Raw genomic sequence first — 19,086 nt, 5'->3', positions numbered from 1 at the left:
ATCAAATACGACCTAAGTAGCATTAGTCACCACCTCACCATGATCGTTCCTCGTTTTTTAACGTTCTAGGGCTGTAAAACTGAAATTCGACCCGATTTCCAAATTTTCATATGTTATAGCCTACACCATCTGCATGGGTCCGAAAAACCAGACCTGAATCACCCGAAATATTGATTTTTGTCGGTCCATCAAAAACGACCTAAGGAACAATAGTCATCGCCTCGTCAATCGTTCCTCGTTTTTTGGCCTTTTTCTAGCATTTTGGAAAAGAGAACTATCGTTTCCCACTAGCCCAAACCTTCTATAACCATAGCCTACCACCTATCTTCTCTAACATTTCCCTTTTCCTATTGGACTAATAAGGGGAAGGACAAGCTTAACTTTGGAGGGAAATTTCATGTAAGAGTTGTATTAGAAGAACAATAAATCTACCTACTACAAGAACAAGTACCAAATCTAGTTGAATAGTAATGATTAGTAGTGATCGAAACATCATATAGCTTTCCTGCAACAGTTTTCACCAACTGTAAAAAGCTTCAGCAGAGATACTAAACTCGCCTTTCGAATTAACCTCAATTCAGGTTTATTGTGGCAACCGCAATTTATTATAAGCCAATCATTGTAAAGATAAACGGAAAAGGCTTCAATTCAAAACTTAATGCAAGCATTAACAGGAAGAATATACTGAATTGTACCCACTATGCTATTTGTAGACCCATCAATGTACAAGAAAGTGCAAAGAAATCTTAAGGAAATTTATTTACTGTTGTCATCACCACCAAACTGAGTAGAGTTACCATTCCAGAATGTGTTTTTGTCACCAAACTGATTCTCGTCTTCATCATGTTTCAGAGTGTGGATGTTGCTTCCAAAGCGAGATGAAGCTGGCTTCGTACTTCTGTTATTACTTGTGGAAGTTATAGGAGTTTGGTATGGTTTACGTGCCAATGTCTGATTATTCTGAGGTGTGGGGTTTGGACCTGCATGTCATGAGGAGACAGTACTAAATTATCTCAGATTAGCAAAACCAAATTAACATGGCACAAAGGCATTCAACGCATGAATATATAAACATATTATCCAATGTCGAAGCCAAAAATCTATACAAGGGGTTTTAAGAAAATAGAATGTCACACCTTTTTTTTTTTTTTGATAAGGAGAATGTCACACCTTACATTTGAACATGTGACCTAAAGCAATTTTTTAATCTCCTTTACAACTTCACTAGAATTCTCCCGTGTAAAGAAAATTCAACAATTCATATGTAGCCTAAAAAATTCTTTTTACCTTATTTGCACAATGTAATTTACAACATAAGGGATTCAGTTGAACCCCCTTCCTCCTACCTAGTTCTGCCCTATCTTATCCATTTACAAAGAACATTTTTAATAGCATTGAAATAACAAAATCCCAAAACTCAGTTCCAGATAGCTGAGAGTGGATCTCGAAAAGCTCAATAACAAGCTTGTTACTTTATTTAGAACATGGAGAAACAACCACACCGGAGAGTCAAAAGTCGGGCACAAAATCACGAAAAATTGCTTTCACACAATATTAAGAGAAAATAAAGAGAACTTCTAGGAGGGGTAAATTTAGCCGAATAGTACAATTAAGGTTAAATGTAGACGATATCAAAAAGTAGAGGGGTAAATTTGGCCTTTTTCCCTATTTTTATTTCGCATAAATGTTGACCTAAGATGAATTTAAATGGAGAAAAATGGTGAGGAAGGATTCATATCGTCGGCCCCTAACACGTCAATAACTGAAGTGTAGGTGGTGTTGTATAGCAAAGATGCTGGGTAAAGTGTCTGTTAATGTGCGTCTTATAAGAATATTCAAGCAACACAAAAGTTGAACTCTTTACAGGACAAGGTGTCCTGAAGAGGATGGATCAGGAAAGAAGGTTTCTCTTCTTAAGAGTAACACATTAAAAATGAAGAAACTGCATGGAGACAAAGATCCAGAGCTCATTGGCTTAGGAAGGTGATAGAAATACTAGCTTCTTTCCTAAAGTAGCTAATGCACATAAAAGAAGCAACAACACTGACCAGTTAGTGATCCAGGAAAAAATAGTTGTGGAGCCAGGAAGAATCAAGAATGAGATTATTAACTTTTAGCAAAGATTATACATAGAGAAAGAAGAATGGAGACCTGCTAGTAGCTTTGTCAACTGTCTAGTTATAATTGAAGAAGAGAAGGAATGTTTACAAAGGCAACTCTGATAACAGGAGGTTTTTGGCTGCCTGAAGATGTGTGCCTTGGACAAAGCCCCCGGTCCTGATGGTTACAGGATGGGATATTTTATCAAATGTTAGGATGTGTTGAAGCAGGACATTATGGAAGCTTTCTATAATTTTCACTCGCAGGGAATTTCTGAGAAAAGTTCCACCTTACATAGCTCCGATTCCTAAGAAGACAGGAGCTAAAGAGTTGAGAGATTTTGGGCCTATAAGCTTAATAGGCAGTGCTTACAAATTGTTCTCAAAAGTTCTAACAGAAAGACTCAAAAGGGTGATAGATAAATTGGTGGACTCTCAACAGATGGCTTTCACCAAAAGAAGACAAATAATGGATGTTGCTTTAATTGTGTGGATTCTAGAATCAACCAGAAGAAGTCAGGAATTCTTTGTAAATTGGGCATAGAGAAGACTTATGACCATGTCAACCGGAAGATTTTTATTTATCTCAGAGGCATATCTTGGACAATGACTAGTAAGATTACTGAAGTACTCTTTAGCTGGGATGAAGCAGGAGTTGGAGCAAGGGAAAGAGATAGATGGAGATTCGGCCCAACCTGTATCTGGTGGACAACATGAAAACAGCAGCAATGCAGTACAGAAGATCAAACTGAATTGTATAGGCTTTTTTGTTTTAGTGTGAACAGGTTTACACAGAAGATACTGTCTCAATCATAGAAATTCTAGTCTCTTGCGGGGATTACTGGACAGTTTGTCTTCTATTTTTGCTCTCTTGTAAATATGGTTATTAATGTAGCGTTTTTAATATATTCAAATGTTACCATCTCAAAACAAAAGTTCTCACAGAGGTCAAAAAGAAAGGAGCGGAAATTACCATATTGCCATATGCTATTTTGAGAACCCTGAGCAGTGTCTGATGTGTTGGAACTTCCACCAAGATAAGATAAAGGATTCACATACGAAAAGAGCCTTCTGATCATAGAAAAATAGCCTTCATTGAATCCAATTGCTGAATGGTTACTCTCAGCAGAACTGCTTTGACCATGCAATGGTGTAACGTTCACTTTGTTATGACGAACGATTATAAGTGCTTGTCTATTGTGTAAACCCAAATCTGACAATGTTCTATCTAAATCTGTTCCATGTTTTAGGAAAAAAAGATGTCTTTCAGGTATAACAGCAATTTAATGCATACTCTCTAAAGTATCAGGCAATCAAGTAAATGGTATTAATAGCTGTAAAGCTCCAAAAAGAACTATAAGGATCAAATGAGACAGAAAATACGAATATTCTATTACCTCCATCACCAAAAACCTTGCGGGGATAAGGAACTGCTAGATCGTAAGAACCAAAGCTGCTTGTTTGGTTTTTATCAACATAGTCCTTGACCATTCTTAAGGTATCCATGACAAGGAACTTCACTTGTAAACTTGAACCGCTAGGTAATCTAATGTTTAAATAAACATCGTGAGATCTATTTGACGAGGCATCTGAAAAATCAGCTTTCTCAGCAGCTGCACCTTCAACTATTTTTATCTCAGGACCTTTCCTTGCCTTCTTGGCGATCTCTCCGGGAGCTTCCTCATTAGGATACATGAGTTGATCATGCAAATCAGGATTCTCTTTTGACATTGAATATGCACCTATAGTCTTGGTTGAATCTACCCCCACAAGATCAAGTGGCTTTTCTGCTATTGTGATCGCACCGGTAGACTCATTGAACTCGCCAACTCTGGATTCAAAAGCATCAGCTGATCCATGAGAAGCCATGTCAATCACCAAGGAATCTATCTCCTGCAAAGTAGTTAAATTAAAAAATTATGCAGGACAATAGTGAATAAAGGTCTGAAAGCCAGTAAATGGGATTTACTGTAGCAGCACGTCCACGGTCCTCTTCCTCTACTATCTGATTGTTGTTAGACGATGTAGCCATTGAAGATTGTATCTGTGTCTCTGCCTGAGCTGATGAAACTTGAGCATTTGAAGAACTCCCTACTTCAGAGGTTACAGAAGAAGCTCCAGGTACAAGCTCTTTCTTTGAAGCAAGTGCAGCAGTCAAGAAAGTAGCTGTTGTCTCCTGCAGTTAATAATAAAAATTTGATACAAAAGGACCAAGGTCAGATTGCACCTATTTCAAGGACCAACATAATAAACTAAGTGGAGCATCCCAAAATCATGAAGCGGGTAACACTGTAGACCTCTATCATGAAGGAAATTCAGTGCTTCCTAACATGCTAAACAGCAACCCCATGAGCTTAAACCCAAATCTGAACTAATTATTTCAGCCTCCAATTGAGTATGTTATGCTAAACACGGTTTATGAAGTAATGAAATGTAAAAGTGAACAGCTAGCGAAACAACATCCAACCTTCGCATTTTTCCTTCAGATTACAGGGCAGAGTAGGGGAAAAAATGGCAGAGAGAAACATAGGCAAGAGTATTCACCTTATCAACAAGGGGAAAAGGTCATAATTACCCTTGTACTTTGTGAAAAGGTCGACATTACCCTACGTTATAAGTTTGGCTCACTGGTGCCCCTGCCGTTAAACTTTTGGCACACATTTGCCCCTGTGGTTCGTGAAAAGTTTACTTTCACACTTTTTCACTAACGGAGGAAAAGAAAACTCTCTCACAAACCACAGGGCAAATGTGTGCCAAAAGTTTAACGACAGGGGCACTAGTGAGCCAAACTTCAAACGGAGGGTAAATGTAGACCTTTTCGTGAAGTACATGGGTAAATATGGCATTTTCCCTAACAACATTGGTTGAACTGACTTGTCAAACCAATTACAGCAGCAAAGGAGACAAGGATAAACAAATTGAGGGTTTAATTATTTTTGGTTTAGCAGGGATAAGAATAGCAATTTAGAGGCTGATTTTAGATAGCTTTGTAGCTGAATTACAGAAAGCTGTAAGCAATACCCTTGAGAGGATGACTTTGTAGATTTTGAATCACGGAAATGACTTGATTTAGCCACAGCTATAAGGCTATACATGCAGCACATGGATGATAATTGAAGCTCTTGTAGCGAAGCATCGTGAAGAACCAAAGAGCAACCAAATTTGTAGAAATAAATTAACTCTTGATTCTTGAATTCCTGGTTGCCACTTAGCCGAACTGCCTATTCTAAATATCATGCACAAAATTTGCTCCCTCGGTGACTCAAACCCACAACCTAAAGGTTGAAGGTGGAGGCGGAGGTGGCTTTCCACTTAAGCTACCCTCTCTTGTCAGATGATACAAAACTTCTTTTCTTTCCGGTAATTCACATATATTGCACAAAATTTGAACAGTATACAATACAACATAACGAAGACACAAAAATGATGAGGGAAAGTAGCACAAACTCCCCCTGAGGTTTGGACTTGTCACACATACCTTCCTTTTTGGTTTCAAATTTCACACCAAAAAAACCCTTTTTGGTTTTATGAAACAAAACTATATTATAATACACAAAGAGACACTTGATGGATAATGGGTCTGTCTCTATTAAAAAGAAAAGGGGGGGGGGGGGGGCCTGCCTCTATACGTTAATTTTATTCTTTTCTTTAGCAACTCTATATCCTCATTCAAGTTCTTCAAGTGATTTTTGCTTAATCAAAAAGGTTAATAAAAAAAGAACCAAAAAACTAACAGGTTTTGCAAAATCAAGATAGAAAGGCAGGTTTAAAAGAGAGCAGAAAGCTTTTTCTCATTAAATCTGCATTTTCACTTTTTTTTGTCATTTCTATTTTCATCATCATTGTTTATACAGATAAGGACCAAAATGCTCTTATACTATTGGAACTAGAGCATATTTGCCCTCTGTTTGAGTTTTGGCCCAAAAATGACCTTGTTGCAACCCAACTAGCTCATATATGCCCTTCTAAGTTAACAGACCTCCAGGGGCAATATCCATGTTTAAAAATTATTTTTTTGCTTAAATTGAGCTCCACATTGGAAACCCCCCAACCCCCTTCCCACATAGGTCTAATATTTAGATTCTTCTCTTCCATTAATAAAATCTCTTCTTGCTTCTTCATCTTGAAATCATTGTGCGAAATTCCATTTTCAATGTCTGAAGCGTCCATGTGGTGTTTCTCTCTCTTCGGAAATTGAGCTTTGAACCTTCGAAGTCACTAATCGAGTTCAGAAATGGTCTCTTCGACTTATCATGCAGCTAGATATCCCTTGGGTAGAGAAGTTCCGACCCGCCAAGGTATAGGACGTTGTGAGCAACGAAGATGCTGTCACCTGGGGCTCCAAGTTATTGTTCGCGATGGCAACATGCCCGATCTTATCTTAGCCATAAGCAATTTCCCACTTTCCCTTTTCCACATTTTCATCCCAATTTTGCTACTTTTTTTAATGAAAAACATTGGTAAATCTTTATGTTTAACAAAGACTAACTTTTGCTCCATTTATGGATAATAAGAAACTTTTATTTTTCTGGGTTTGAGGTTTTACGTAGAGGTTAATACAGTGATAGACCCATCTTCTAATGGTTCTCGATTTGGCTGGTCTTTTACGTAGGGTTTTTCGCAAGTTTCAACTATGTTATATGCTATTCCCACTATTTACGTTTGAACTATGAAGATAAGGAAGTGAGGAGGACTTTTGTCAATTGAGGAGAAGAATTTGATATTAGACGTGTGTGTGGTTGGGGGGAGTGGTTCGAATGTGGAGCTCATTTTAAGCATTATTATTTTAAACATGGATATTGAGGTCTGCTAACTCGAACGGGCATATATGAGCTAGTTGGGTAACGGCAAGGTCCATTTTGGGCCAGAACTCAAACGGAGGACAAATATGCTCTATTTTCAATAGTATAAGGGCATTTTTGGCCCTTCTCCGTTGTTTATATAATTTAAGAAGTCAAGGGGCATGATACTTTATAAATAAAGAAGTTGAGTAGCATGAATCTAAAGATATGCATTAAGATAAAATAATTATTAAATAAATAGAAAAAAGCAAAAAGCTTACCAGAAAGTAGAGGAAAGATTTGTTTAAAACAAAAGAGAATACAACAGAGTAGCAAAGAGAAGTCCACAAGCTGAAGTAGCAAAACAAGAGAATGTGCACACCAGAAGAAAAAGAAGAAAGACTAGAGGCAAACAAAAAGAAAACAAAAGAAGCACATCAAAAGAAATAGAAAGACAGAAGTAATATAAAAGTCATTGCAAACTAGACTAAAAAATAACAAGTCAAAGAAAACACTGATGTTTACATGGAGAGGTCTCCTAACACAGATATAGCCTCTATGTTTTTCTTCTCCTTCCCTTTCCTTCTTCTAAAGAACCATCCACAGAAAGAACACTTCTTGCTAAAGATAATTTTCCGCCTACCACGTATACCATCCAAAGCGCACGTCTCATCTTGTAACCACTCACAAAAGTGATGTTTTGCAATGCTTCACTTTTAAATGAAAATGTTTTCTTTTTTTGAATATGTAAATGGAAATGAAATTTAGCTATAATTCATTCTCGTTTTTCCTTCATTATGAAACTAATAATCCATTGACGTAATGGGAATAACTCTGCCTACAAAAGAAAACAATGTTAACAAAAACAAGATTCTTCATTTGTGATACAATGCATCACTTTGTCCAACTAGTTTGTTGCTGAAAATGTGTGGACATTTGGAGATGAATAGTGCGTGTGATAACATGGGTTAGAGAGAAGGTCTGCTTTCTCTCTAAAACTCCAACCACCCGAAATTCAAATCTACAAACACTGTCACCACATTTCCCTCAAATATTCTGACTACAACCCAACATTATATCCTCCTCTTCCAGTTATTCCAATAAAGTTCCTCAACATCTCAAACAAGTAGGTTGACTCAAAAAAAGATTTCGACTAAGTGAATCCGGGAAGAAAGAAACCATAGTTTTGAGTCGATCCAGGATGAGGTGGCTGTTGTTAGGGTGGGGGATCCTCAGTATTTTATGGAGACTTTATTGTCACTAGACATATAATGAAAAGAAGCAAAAACATAAGAATATTCAGAAAATAATAGAACTATCAGATTTCATTGAAGATTTAGAGCTAGTAGAGTGTAGACTCCCCCCTCTGGATGGGGCACAAGAATAATTCTGTGTATCCCACTTAAAGGGGAATATTTTTTTTTATGGATTAACATGTAATTTTCTACCGATTCAACACAAGTCACAATTCTAGCAATTACTCACACTCACAATGCAGAATCTAGTTGTCTAAAAAGTCTTAAAAGAATGGCTCAAAACAAGTAATCCCCTCCATTTTGCTCAGTGTAAACTGTAAAGCTAGTAGTCTCCTAGTAAAACCATCCATCACGACTATTGGGAACAAAATCAAGAAATTCAGATAATATCTCCAGCACCAGAACAAAATTCCATGGCAATAAAGACCATGACATCATAAATACCTGAACATGAAGACTTAACCACGCCTTCTCAAGACTAGATGCAAGATTATCAGCAGAAACAAAACCCTCTGAAAAATTAGATACAGAATTAAGAAACCAGAAAGAGACACAACAAGTCAGTTACATCTCAAACAGCTAACCATACCATGTTGCCAAAGTTGAACACCATTGTATCCAATAGCTGTAATACAAGGGGCGGCCTTCTGTGGATCTATGAAGATCAATGTAAGGATATATCTACGTGAAAAGTGCATAGCAACAGCATGACATTGACAGCAAGATTTGCCCAATTTTAAGACTCTCAAGCAAGAAAGAATTCACAAAGTTTTAAATGGTTTTGACAAGATTCCCATGGTAGACCGTTGTCAATACTGAACTCCTCAATTTTCATACTAAAGCAGGTTTTCCATGTATTACGAGAGGAACATTGCTAATAAATATAAAGGGTAAACACGTGTTGAAGTACTTGTACTCTGGAAACTATGCATAACATTTCTTTTCTACTTCTCCCACTGTGTATTGAGGAGAGGTGATTAGGCATGATATGACGATTTTCAGCTTACAGCATGACCCTTAATAGGAGGTTGTAGAAGTCGAAGCTTAGGGTAGAAGGTTAGTAGGCAGTAAAGCGTATTTCCCTTACATACCGGTACCTTTAATATTACTCTAGTTGTGGCCTATTCTTGGATTCATACTATTACCTGATATTGTTTTTATTTTGGTTTGTTAATATCCCGCTATTGTTGTTGTTTCCTCTCCATGACTTGTTCATTTTTTATATTACATTTCTTTAGTGTTGATATTGTGCTTACCTGAGTCAAGGGTCTATCGGAAACAGCATCTTTACCTGCACAAGGTAAGGATAAGGTTTGCGTACACAATACCCTCCCCAGACCCCCACTTGTGGGAATATACTAGGTATGTTGTTGTTGTTGTTTGTTCTCCCACTGTCTTTGCCCCTTCCAAGTTCGAATAGTACAAGTCCATATTTAAAGAAGATAAACTAGTACCCGGACCCAACAAATCATTCAAAACGGGATATGCATTTGAATATGCATACAAAAATAAGGTGAAGAAATAAGTCCATTGTGCCCAATTATAGAAATAACTACTACATTTATGCACCTGAAACTTTATCTACCAGGCCTCATGCAAAACACCCTCCCAAGTTAGCACAAGGGAGAAAGTGTAATCAAAATTCTTTAGAATACAATTCATCGTTACCCCTTTCAATCTTCTTGCATCAATTGATTCTTTTTTCTTTAAGAATGAGTAATTATATCATTAACATTGCACCAAGAAGATGCAGTCAAAAGCATTTACAGATCAAGATCAAAAGTATGTCCCTTTTCTATTCCTAGAGAGATCCTATCAAGTCTTTTTTGGGGTAATTAAAGATGTTATTACCAAGTGGAACTATGTACAGAACAAGTAAAGCAAACTGAAGTGTGACATCATGACTCTGCTCGAAGCTTCTTTAACTAACGCCATTTACACAATTTCAGCTAGAAAACCTCAATAAAACCAGGTCCTAGAATTCCTTGTTTATGTTATCCAGCGTGAGCTCCATGGTACTCCTAGAAGAAAAATATCCCCACCCTCTCAGATTACGTGCAATTAATAGCCAAAGAAAAGAGAACTCCCTGCACCGACAAAGAGAGGGATGTGTAGAAAAAAAGAGAAATAAAAAGAAGAATAGCAAGTATGTCAAGGTTTAAGAAGGGAGGAAGAAGCTAGCTACAGGGTAAAGGATACACAGTGCTGAGAAGTTTTTGGCATCAGTACTTTCTTCTAGGATGTGCAACAAAATGCAGTATTTTGATATAGAATCAGCAACCTGAGCAATTACAAGAAGGACGAGAAAGTGAACTCACTATCCAAGGGCCAAAAGTATCAAATCTAATAACATTCTAGGAAGCGACAGCGTAAGGATAAATCTACTCTTGGGTCCGGCCAAGTTGATGCGTCCAATTGGTTTGATTCCATATTGCCACCTAGGACACAAATTTAAAAAATACAATCAGGATGACAAGTATAATGATTTTTGCATTTCATAAGCATCAAAGTCATTTCTCATATACCCAATCCCTCTCACTAAAGAACTAAGAAAAGAATAAAGTAAAAGGATAAAGTAAGAATGACAAATATATTTTGCAAGAATATATGCTGAAGATAACACAAAAACAGGAAAAGCAAAATTAGTTTTTTTTTTTTGGTTGTAATAGGAACTTTTCATTCATTAACTAATACTATTACATATAGTAAGAGTCCTGTTGGGCTCAGTCATTGGTACTGCCACCATATTGTCGACATTAGTTATTAAATTCTTATGATGATTCTTGTAAAATCAGCTAATTATTCTTGTAAACAGCTCCATATAGCATCTGTATGAAAAAAATTTAACAATTCACCCTAATTCACGAAGTCAGAAAATGGACCCGCCAATTAGACTATTTTGTTATCCTCAACAATGTCGCTAGGTAATGCAATGTCCTTGGGAAATTGTGGAATAGTAAATTATCAAAAATGATTTTAACATTTTCTCCTACAGTAAGCAATTTTATTCAAAGAGGATTAAACTTGATTGAATATACAACCTCCAACAACTTACTACTCATTTTTCATCATGTGTACTTTGTTAACAATTGGTATTCCATTGCATTAATTGTTTAAGCAATGGGTGAATTATGTAAAACTGCATATTGCATAATAAAAAAAATTCAAAATTAAGCAAGTAAAGGGTAACTAAAGCAGCCTATCCCATCTGCACTTCTTCTATCCTTCTACCAACATGGAATATATAGTATTAGATATTGTTCAGGAAGATGTTGTGATGGCACCTCAAATCCAAAGCACTCACTCACAGCTAAATGCTTGCTCAACATTTTTTTGCAGGACAAAATTGTCCCCACTAAATGGCAGTGGACACTTTTTTTCTGGACAAAATTGTCCCCACTAAATAGTACGGGACACTTTTGGATTTATAAGCACTCTTGTTCAAGATTGAGATATTATTTTGGGGCAAACAATGCTCTTGATTTTGTTCTTTTGTAACTATGCCTCTTGTAACTTTGCATCTTCTTGATGCATTTTTTTAATGAAACACATTACTTCATCCAAAAAAAAGATATTGTTCAGGACAAACAGATTAAGTTGCAATCAAACGCTTCCATTTTCAGTTGAGTGGGAGAATATGTTTCCCCGGGTCAGTCAATAACAATTATCTTGAGTCTAACCACTACCATGTTACCCTAGAGTCCAGCCGAGCTACTAGGGAACCTGCTGTCATTCTATGTCTTCAACCTTGGTGCAACATCACCCAAATCTCTCTAACATCAGGTTCTTTTAGGACACTAATGGAAACTATAGCATAAATAAATTGCAGAGAAATGGAAACTATTTACCTGAAACATAAACCAGAAAAAGCTTCTTCTGCTGCTTGGCTTCAGCGATGGCTTCTATAATAGAACCATTGAACACAAGTGAAGATAAAGGTCGCTCCATCTATTATAAGAGGAAAATATAAACTTCATTATTCCTTCATGATGATATGATCCAGCTTCAGGGTGACAAAGAAAGATTAAGATTCTACAGAAAAGAAAGTAACAAAAAAGAAATAAGCAAAGACAAAGAAATACTCATAGAATCATCCATAATTCAAACAAAAGTACACAAGACAAACACAGGCCTGTGCAAAAAGTAGATCTTAGAGATCTATGAATGACTTCAAAACTATATTTGTAAATTCTAATTTTTTGAGATTCTAACATTAGTGAAGAAAAGCAAGAGACTCTAACATGGTAAAGGACTTTGTTTCCTTATGATGCAGCAGTAATCTACTCAAGTTTGGCTTACCAATAATTGGTATCCCCATTAACAAGCACTTTATCTCTGATTCTCCACAAGATAGGCGAATGAGGCTTTTTTTTTTTTTGGGGGGAGGGGGGGAAGGGGGGAATCTCCTCAAGTAGAAACACCACTATTGCTGACTTGAGAAATATTCAAACAGGAAAAAAATCTGACAGTCTTTTTTTTTTTTTTTTTTATGAAATAAATTGTTGTATTAAAAGGCATCAAGAAGATGCAAGAGTACAAGGAGCTACTTACAAGAAGTAGATATACAAAAATAACAAAAGTGAGTTGCTAGCCCTATACAATGTCTGACAGAGTGTTTTAGCGATAGCATCGATTAGTCTTAAACAAAATGAGTGCAAAATGAAGACTTCTGAATTAAAATATTACATTGACCTTTGCTTCGACCTCACTGTACGATTGAACTTCGGCCTAAAGCCCATAACAATACCAAAATCAGCGGGTTAAAATTGAGTATCCAAACTATTGAATGTACTTTTCTCCTTTGGTTCCTATTGATATGGTTTAGTGGGTTTTAGAAGCGTATTTCTCCTCAAATGTTTCGTTGAGAAGAATCGACTCCCTCTATCATCTATCCCAAGTTTGGGTCACTTTGATATTTCTAGAAAGGGAAGTTATACGTATATTTTTTTTCTTTTAAATTTCTGCTTCGCTTGTAGGTGAACGGCTATGATCCTTGGGCAACATTCTATTACAGAAGGAAAACTTCACTATTACTATGGAACATAGATATTTGTGCTCACCCCAAAGAAAATTATCCTCCCTCTCTCTTAACTCTTCGAGAACTTTTTCCTTTTCTTCCTCTTCTTTTCTCCCCTCACACTTCTCTCCTTCCTCCTAATTTGCCGATGATCAGCTTTTTGACGATCTCCTTCAAACTACCCATGAACAGGAAATCTTCATCGATGGTAACAAATCTTTTGAGATCAACGAAAGGTCATTAGAATCTAATATTTGGTGAATAGATTGAAAGCAAACCTAGTTTTGTTAGCAATATCTTCATCAATTTTTTCTTTTGGCCTCGAGAGATATGGAAAGGAAAAGACCACTCTTCTATGGGTCTATCAAGTCTTTCTTCTGGCCTCCGAGAAATATAGAACGGTCATCAATAAGTATACAACCAGGGAAAACTTCTTAGATATCTCAGGTTTTCAGAATTTCAACAGATTTGGGTGAAACATGAGAGTTGTTAAGTCCTCAAATTTTAGAAGAAGAACAACCATTATATTCTCCACCAATGTTGGCAGGTCAGACTTTGCTAATAAGTTATGGAGGTTTTCTGAAGGTTCTACCAATTTAATCCACAAGCCAGCACCAAAGAGTTTCACAAATACTACCAAGATCCCTGCTGGACCACCAACCTTGTTCTTCCAAAAATATCTGATTCTGATGGTTTTGAATCTCTACTAATGATGATTCTACTCATTCAAGACAATTTTTCCTTAAAAGATGTCTTGTGGGTAGCCCCAAGCTTTGGCCTAGTGGTAAGAGTGTAGCGGGTGATGTGCGGTTAAGCACACGTCACGGATTAAAACCCTACTGCGTACAAAAACTTGTATTTAAATGGAGAAGGATAGAGGAGAACACTTTATCCAACAAGTTTCGAATTGTGCATCACTGGCCCTCAAGGACTTCTTGATTATCGAAACAAAACAAAAAAAAGAAAAAAGAAAAAGAAATCGGGTACTTTTCTGCCATTAAAGCTCCCTCTTTAATGGACATTCTCTCATGGGCCTTCAGAAAGTGGTAGGTTTATGCCAATGTTGAAGAAATTTCAACAATTGCTTTCTCCTGGAATGTCTTTCTATGGATGGTGTTTCCCATATTTTAAGTTTGGACTGGTGCAAAGGTGGACATTGAGTAGGGCTACGATGGTAGTAATCTGACCTTGGTCTCTTAGGGAAAACCGTAAGATCGTCAATACATGGGTTAAACTTATTAACGTTCCTGAACATATCTGTCGAAGGTTTTTTCAACGATCGAAAAAGTTTAGTAGGTTGACGGTGATTGACCAGCTCACAGTTGACAAAAGTGTCCTCAAATGGGCCAAAATCCAAGTTAGAAATCCCCTACTAATCCTCAAAACTTTGTAAAGTTCAATGTTGACGGAAGAGAAATAGGACCCCCCTTCATACTACCTTTGTTGATCCTCCATCATCAACCAAATGAAGAAACAATGTTTTATAGGGTCCAAAATGTGGTCCTTTAGATATTGATGATGGAATAGTTTTTTCTACACCGCCTTAAACATGTAACACATCCCTTCTCACATGGCAGAGGTTGAATTTTCAAATTAAACAGTTTCAAGCCGGAGTCAATCAGATTAGGCGGTGCCCGTATTTCACCTCATTCCTTTGGACCTAACCATTTTGCTCAAGCCCACAAATCCATAAGCCTTAAACCCATATTCCCACTTAACCAAAAAATCCCTCTCCAAATCTCTTTCTTTTGGACTTAGTCCCTGTAACCAAACTGAACCTTAAAAACTCCCTCATTGTCTCCTCACTCTGACTTAACCCATCAACCTACAGTAACCCACTTCCCCCCTCAAACACTTCTCCGCCTTGAATAATCTTTGTTCATTTCATTATGAATACATTTAGCTCCATTCAAGTCCTCAGTCAACCCCCTTTTTTAATCCCACTTCTCAAGTGAGTCTCTCTTTCTTGTTCTGGTTTCATCTCTTACCAGTTGCCAGTAAATTTAAACACCACCTTCAGATTTCTAATTCAGCTCATATGGACATCAAGCACTCCAGAATTTCTCACCCTCTCCGTCTGTCTTCCTTCACCTGTGAAAGCAATACCCATAGTCTTCAAATGGGAGAGATTTAGGATATCACTCCAATGCCTTTTATTGAAAATAAACTTTCACAACCACGACGTGATTATGTAACAAACAATCCAATTATTTTTGCCCTTTAAATTGGAAAGTTGTTACCAAAGATAAGAGCATGGTGGTCTTGATATTAAGAATCTTAAGAGACACAATAAAAGTCTCTTAATGAAATGGCACTGGAGATTCGGCCTGGAGAAGAATGCATCAATGCACTCAGGAGGAGAATATTGGTGAAAACATTCACTCTTGAAGGTCCTTGGCACACTAATATCTCAAAGGTTTCATAGTAAGTATTGGGATAATTTTACGGCACACACGGTCTTCTACTTGCTAATAGAAGAAAAATCAGACTTTGGAAGGATGCATGGTTGGGTCATACCCTCTAAAAGACCTCTTCTCTTTCCAGATATTTTCTGCCTAGCTTCACTTCATGATGGCTCAGTTGCTGAATTTTCCTCTCCACAAGGTTGGAATCTATTTCTGAGGAGGACTATTAGTAACTGGGAAGTAGAAAGGATAAGTCTCTTATCTCAACGTTTGAGCAATTTGGTTTTGGACCTATATAAGCATGCTGATATCAAATGGAAAGACATCTTAAGGGCCTCCTCTTAGTGCAGTCAAGCAACAAACTGTTGGAGTCTACCAACAACATAAGCTTCTGCCCATGGAAGAAGATTCGCTTTGACAAAGCCCCCTCCCCCCCACCCAAAAAAGTAGCTTTGCTTCTCTTGGTTGGTGCCTAGGGAGGCATGCCTCACCCAATCAAATCTACAGAAAAGGGGAATTCAACTTTCTTATAGATGTCCTTTGTATGAAGAGCATTCTGAAGATATCCACCACCTCAGTTTGCATTACAGATCACAAGTCAATGTCGGAGCATTTTTTTGCAATTCTTGACATGAGTTGGACAATGCCAAACTCCATCGCAAATCTTCTGTTATGCTGGAAAAAAGAGGGACTACAACAACAACAACAACAACCGCCCAATGAAATCCCACAAGTGGGGTCTGGGTGGAAAAAAGAGGGACAATACAAGAGAAATCAGAAAACTTGAAACAATATACCTCAACTCACCTGATGGACTCTTTGGCTTGAAAGAAACAACATAATTTTTTAAGACAAAAGAAAGAATATACTTACTTATACATAGATCTATTTCTTTGTTAGGTTTTGGTGCAACTCCCCCTTGTATATGATGTATATTTAGTACTAGATATGATAGAGGAATTGCACAATCTGTAATTATTCCTTGTAGCACTTTATTACAGCAAGTTTACCATTTATAAAATCTTCTCATTGCTTATCAAGGAAAAATAAAAATTCACATTCTTCTTATTCTAAATAAGAACAAAGGAAAATTGAGTAAAATCTGAAATTTCACATCAATTATGAAGGCAGCGTGAGTCGCAAGAAAGGCAGGAAAGTCCCATCAACATCCTTCTTGCCATAACATTGGCATTGCCGACATTTTGTTTCTTCGAGAGGCAAATTCAACAATGGGATCCGAAAATGGCAGGCCAGCTTTTGGCTAACAGATGGTCTTATTTTATTTCTTTGGAAGCGGATGGATTTTAAAAAAGGCGTGTTTTATATGGGATAGATGGGTATGACAGTCGAGGTAATACTAAAAGGCTATATCTCTTTATCTATTTCATTATCTAATGGAGCAAAAAAAAATTGTTGTGACATTTATGGCGTATATGCCCCTAATAATAGAATGGAGAGACAGGAATTGTGGCTCGAACTCTCGGTTGTTATGGTTTATATGATGGGCCTCCGGTCTTATGCAGGAATTTCAATGTTACTAGATTCACATTCAAAAGAAGGCACAGTGATCCTATTGAAGTGTGTGACCATCTCAACTAAAAGATTAAGCCGTTAGAAAGAGCACAGTTTTATTTATTTAATTATGTCTTCAATACGCCCCTCCAAGTGCGGGCTTCATTCTTGTTGATGAGCCAAGGACGTGGAAATACTTAATTGATGATAAAAGCAATGGACAGATACACTGATTTGTACAAGGCATTACCCTACTATGGTAAGCTATAGATAAAATCAAACTAAGTTTCCAAACTGCACACATATACTAACCCTTAACTTGTTGAATTCCAACTAACTTAAGCTTCCAAATTAATTGGAGCAAAATTTGGAATATACAATTGGATCAAAAGAAGACATGTATATTTTGCTTCATTCTAAGATATCTTTGTTAACATATCAATCAGATGTAGCAAAAAAACATTATTACCAATGTGCCAATTTATATACCACTTTTCTATTTAGGATTTTCAAAAGTGTTAGACACTACTTGACAAATAACATTATTAACACAACTTTCATGAGTTTCAACAATGCAAATACATTTGACTAATCCGTTTTATACTTTGATGTAATGTTTCATCCCGTCCAATTGACGTTTAATATTCTCTTCTACTACTACTTATATGTCATAACTATTTGAAATTTAAGATAATTGAGTAATCATCATCTGGCCTCAGGTGCCAAAATCGTTCCCTCCGATCGTGCTAGATGATTTCAATTTCCACCGGTCCATCAAACAACATGACAGAAAAAAAAAAAACTGAAAGAAAAACTAAATTCAACTTGATAAAACGGATTGAGGGTTTTTGTATCCTGAGAGAGGGCAAAAAGGAAATTCGGGAAGGGATGAGAGAAAGAAAAGGTAAACTCACAACTTGACTTCGCCGGAGAAAAACGTTAGCTTCGTCGAAACAAAATCAATGGGAATTCGGGTCGTAATTTAATGTGAATATTCTTTGTGGCAGGGGTGTTATAACACAAGGAAACCCCGTAAATACGAATTTATTGTTATAAATATATTATATTATGAATGTTCATTTACTATCCTTTATAAATGAGCTTCTTGGAAACGTTTATTCATATGGGTGGGACTCCCGTAAATATGTTTATCTATTTAGTACTCTATTTTCGGTACCCGGTTATGGATAAATATTACCCCGGTAAAAGATTATCCATATCGGGTATAATAAGTTTATCCTTTCAGTACCCAGTTATGGATAAACATTACCCCGATAGAAGATTATCCATACCGGGTATAATAAGTTTATCCTTTCAGTACCCAGTTATGGATAAACATTACCCCAGTAAAAGATTATCCATATCGGGTATAATAAGTTTATCCTTTCAGTACTCCGTTATGGATAAACATTGCTCTCAGTAGAAGATTATCCATATCTGGTATAGTAGCAGCTTACACAACAGCTTCCTTTCTTCTATAAATAGAAGAGATTTCAGTTCATTATGTACATCAGTTTGAATTCGAATAATATAACAGTTTCTCTCTATACTTGTCTTTACTTTACAGTCTTTATTTTATAACACGTTATCAGCACGAGACTCTGACATCTCGAGCAAATACTTTGAAAGTATTAGAGGTAAGAACTTTCTTTTCCTAAATAATGTCAAATCTTTCTAAACTTGAATTTGTAGCCCTGGATATATCGGGCAAAAGCTACATGTCTTGGGTGCTTGATGCTGAAATTCATCTTGATGCGATGGGTCTGGCAGACACCATCAAGGATAAAAATCAGGCATCAAACCAAGACCGTGCCAAAGCAATGATATTCATACGCCATCACCTTGATGAGGGCCTGAAAATGGAATATCTCACTATTAAAGATCCAGTCATACTGTGGAATAATTTGAAAGATAGATATGACCACCTGAAGATGGTCGTTCTTCCACAGGCACGTTATGATTGGACTCATCTAAGGCTACAAGATTTTAAATCTATCAGTGAGTATAATTCTGCTA

The 19,086-nt window shown here is 36.8% G+C and overlaps 1 protein-coding gene across 1 annotated transcript; it reads right to left on the bottom strand.

The window, feature by feature from the left end:
• Positions 1-546: 546 nt before the first annotated feature.
• On the bottom strand, positions 547-18,097 carry LOC104214750 (plant UBX domain-containing protein 11). The gene is made up of 10 exons (XM_009764462.2): positions 17,985-18,097; positions 11,985-12,084; positions 10,522-10,574; positions 10,336-10,417; positions 8,726-8,791; positions 8,581-8,648; positions 4,069-4,275; positions 3,497-3,992; positions 3,073-3,333; positions 547-980 (listed from the first exon to the last, which is right to left on the bottom strand). The coding sequence occupies exons 2-10, from the start codon at positions 12,082-12,084 to the stop codon at positions 757-759; spliced, it is 1,557 nt and encodes a 518-aa protein (XP_009762764.1). The 5' UTR covers positions 17,985-18,097; the 3' UTR covers positions 547-756.
• Positions 18,098-19,086: the final 989 nt, after the last annotated feature.

This window comes from Nicotiana sylvestris, chromosome 1 (genome assembly GCF_000393655.2).
Source record: "Nicotiana sylvestris chromosome 1, ASM39365v2, whole genome shotgun sequence".
Classification (NCBI taxonomy): domain Eukaryota; kingdom Viridiplantae; phylum Streptophyta; class Magnoliopsida; order Solanales; family Solanaceae; genus Nicotiana; species Nicotiana sylvestris.
This window is presented reverse-complemented; position numbering and strand designations above follow the sequence as displayed.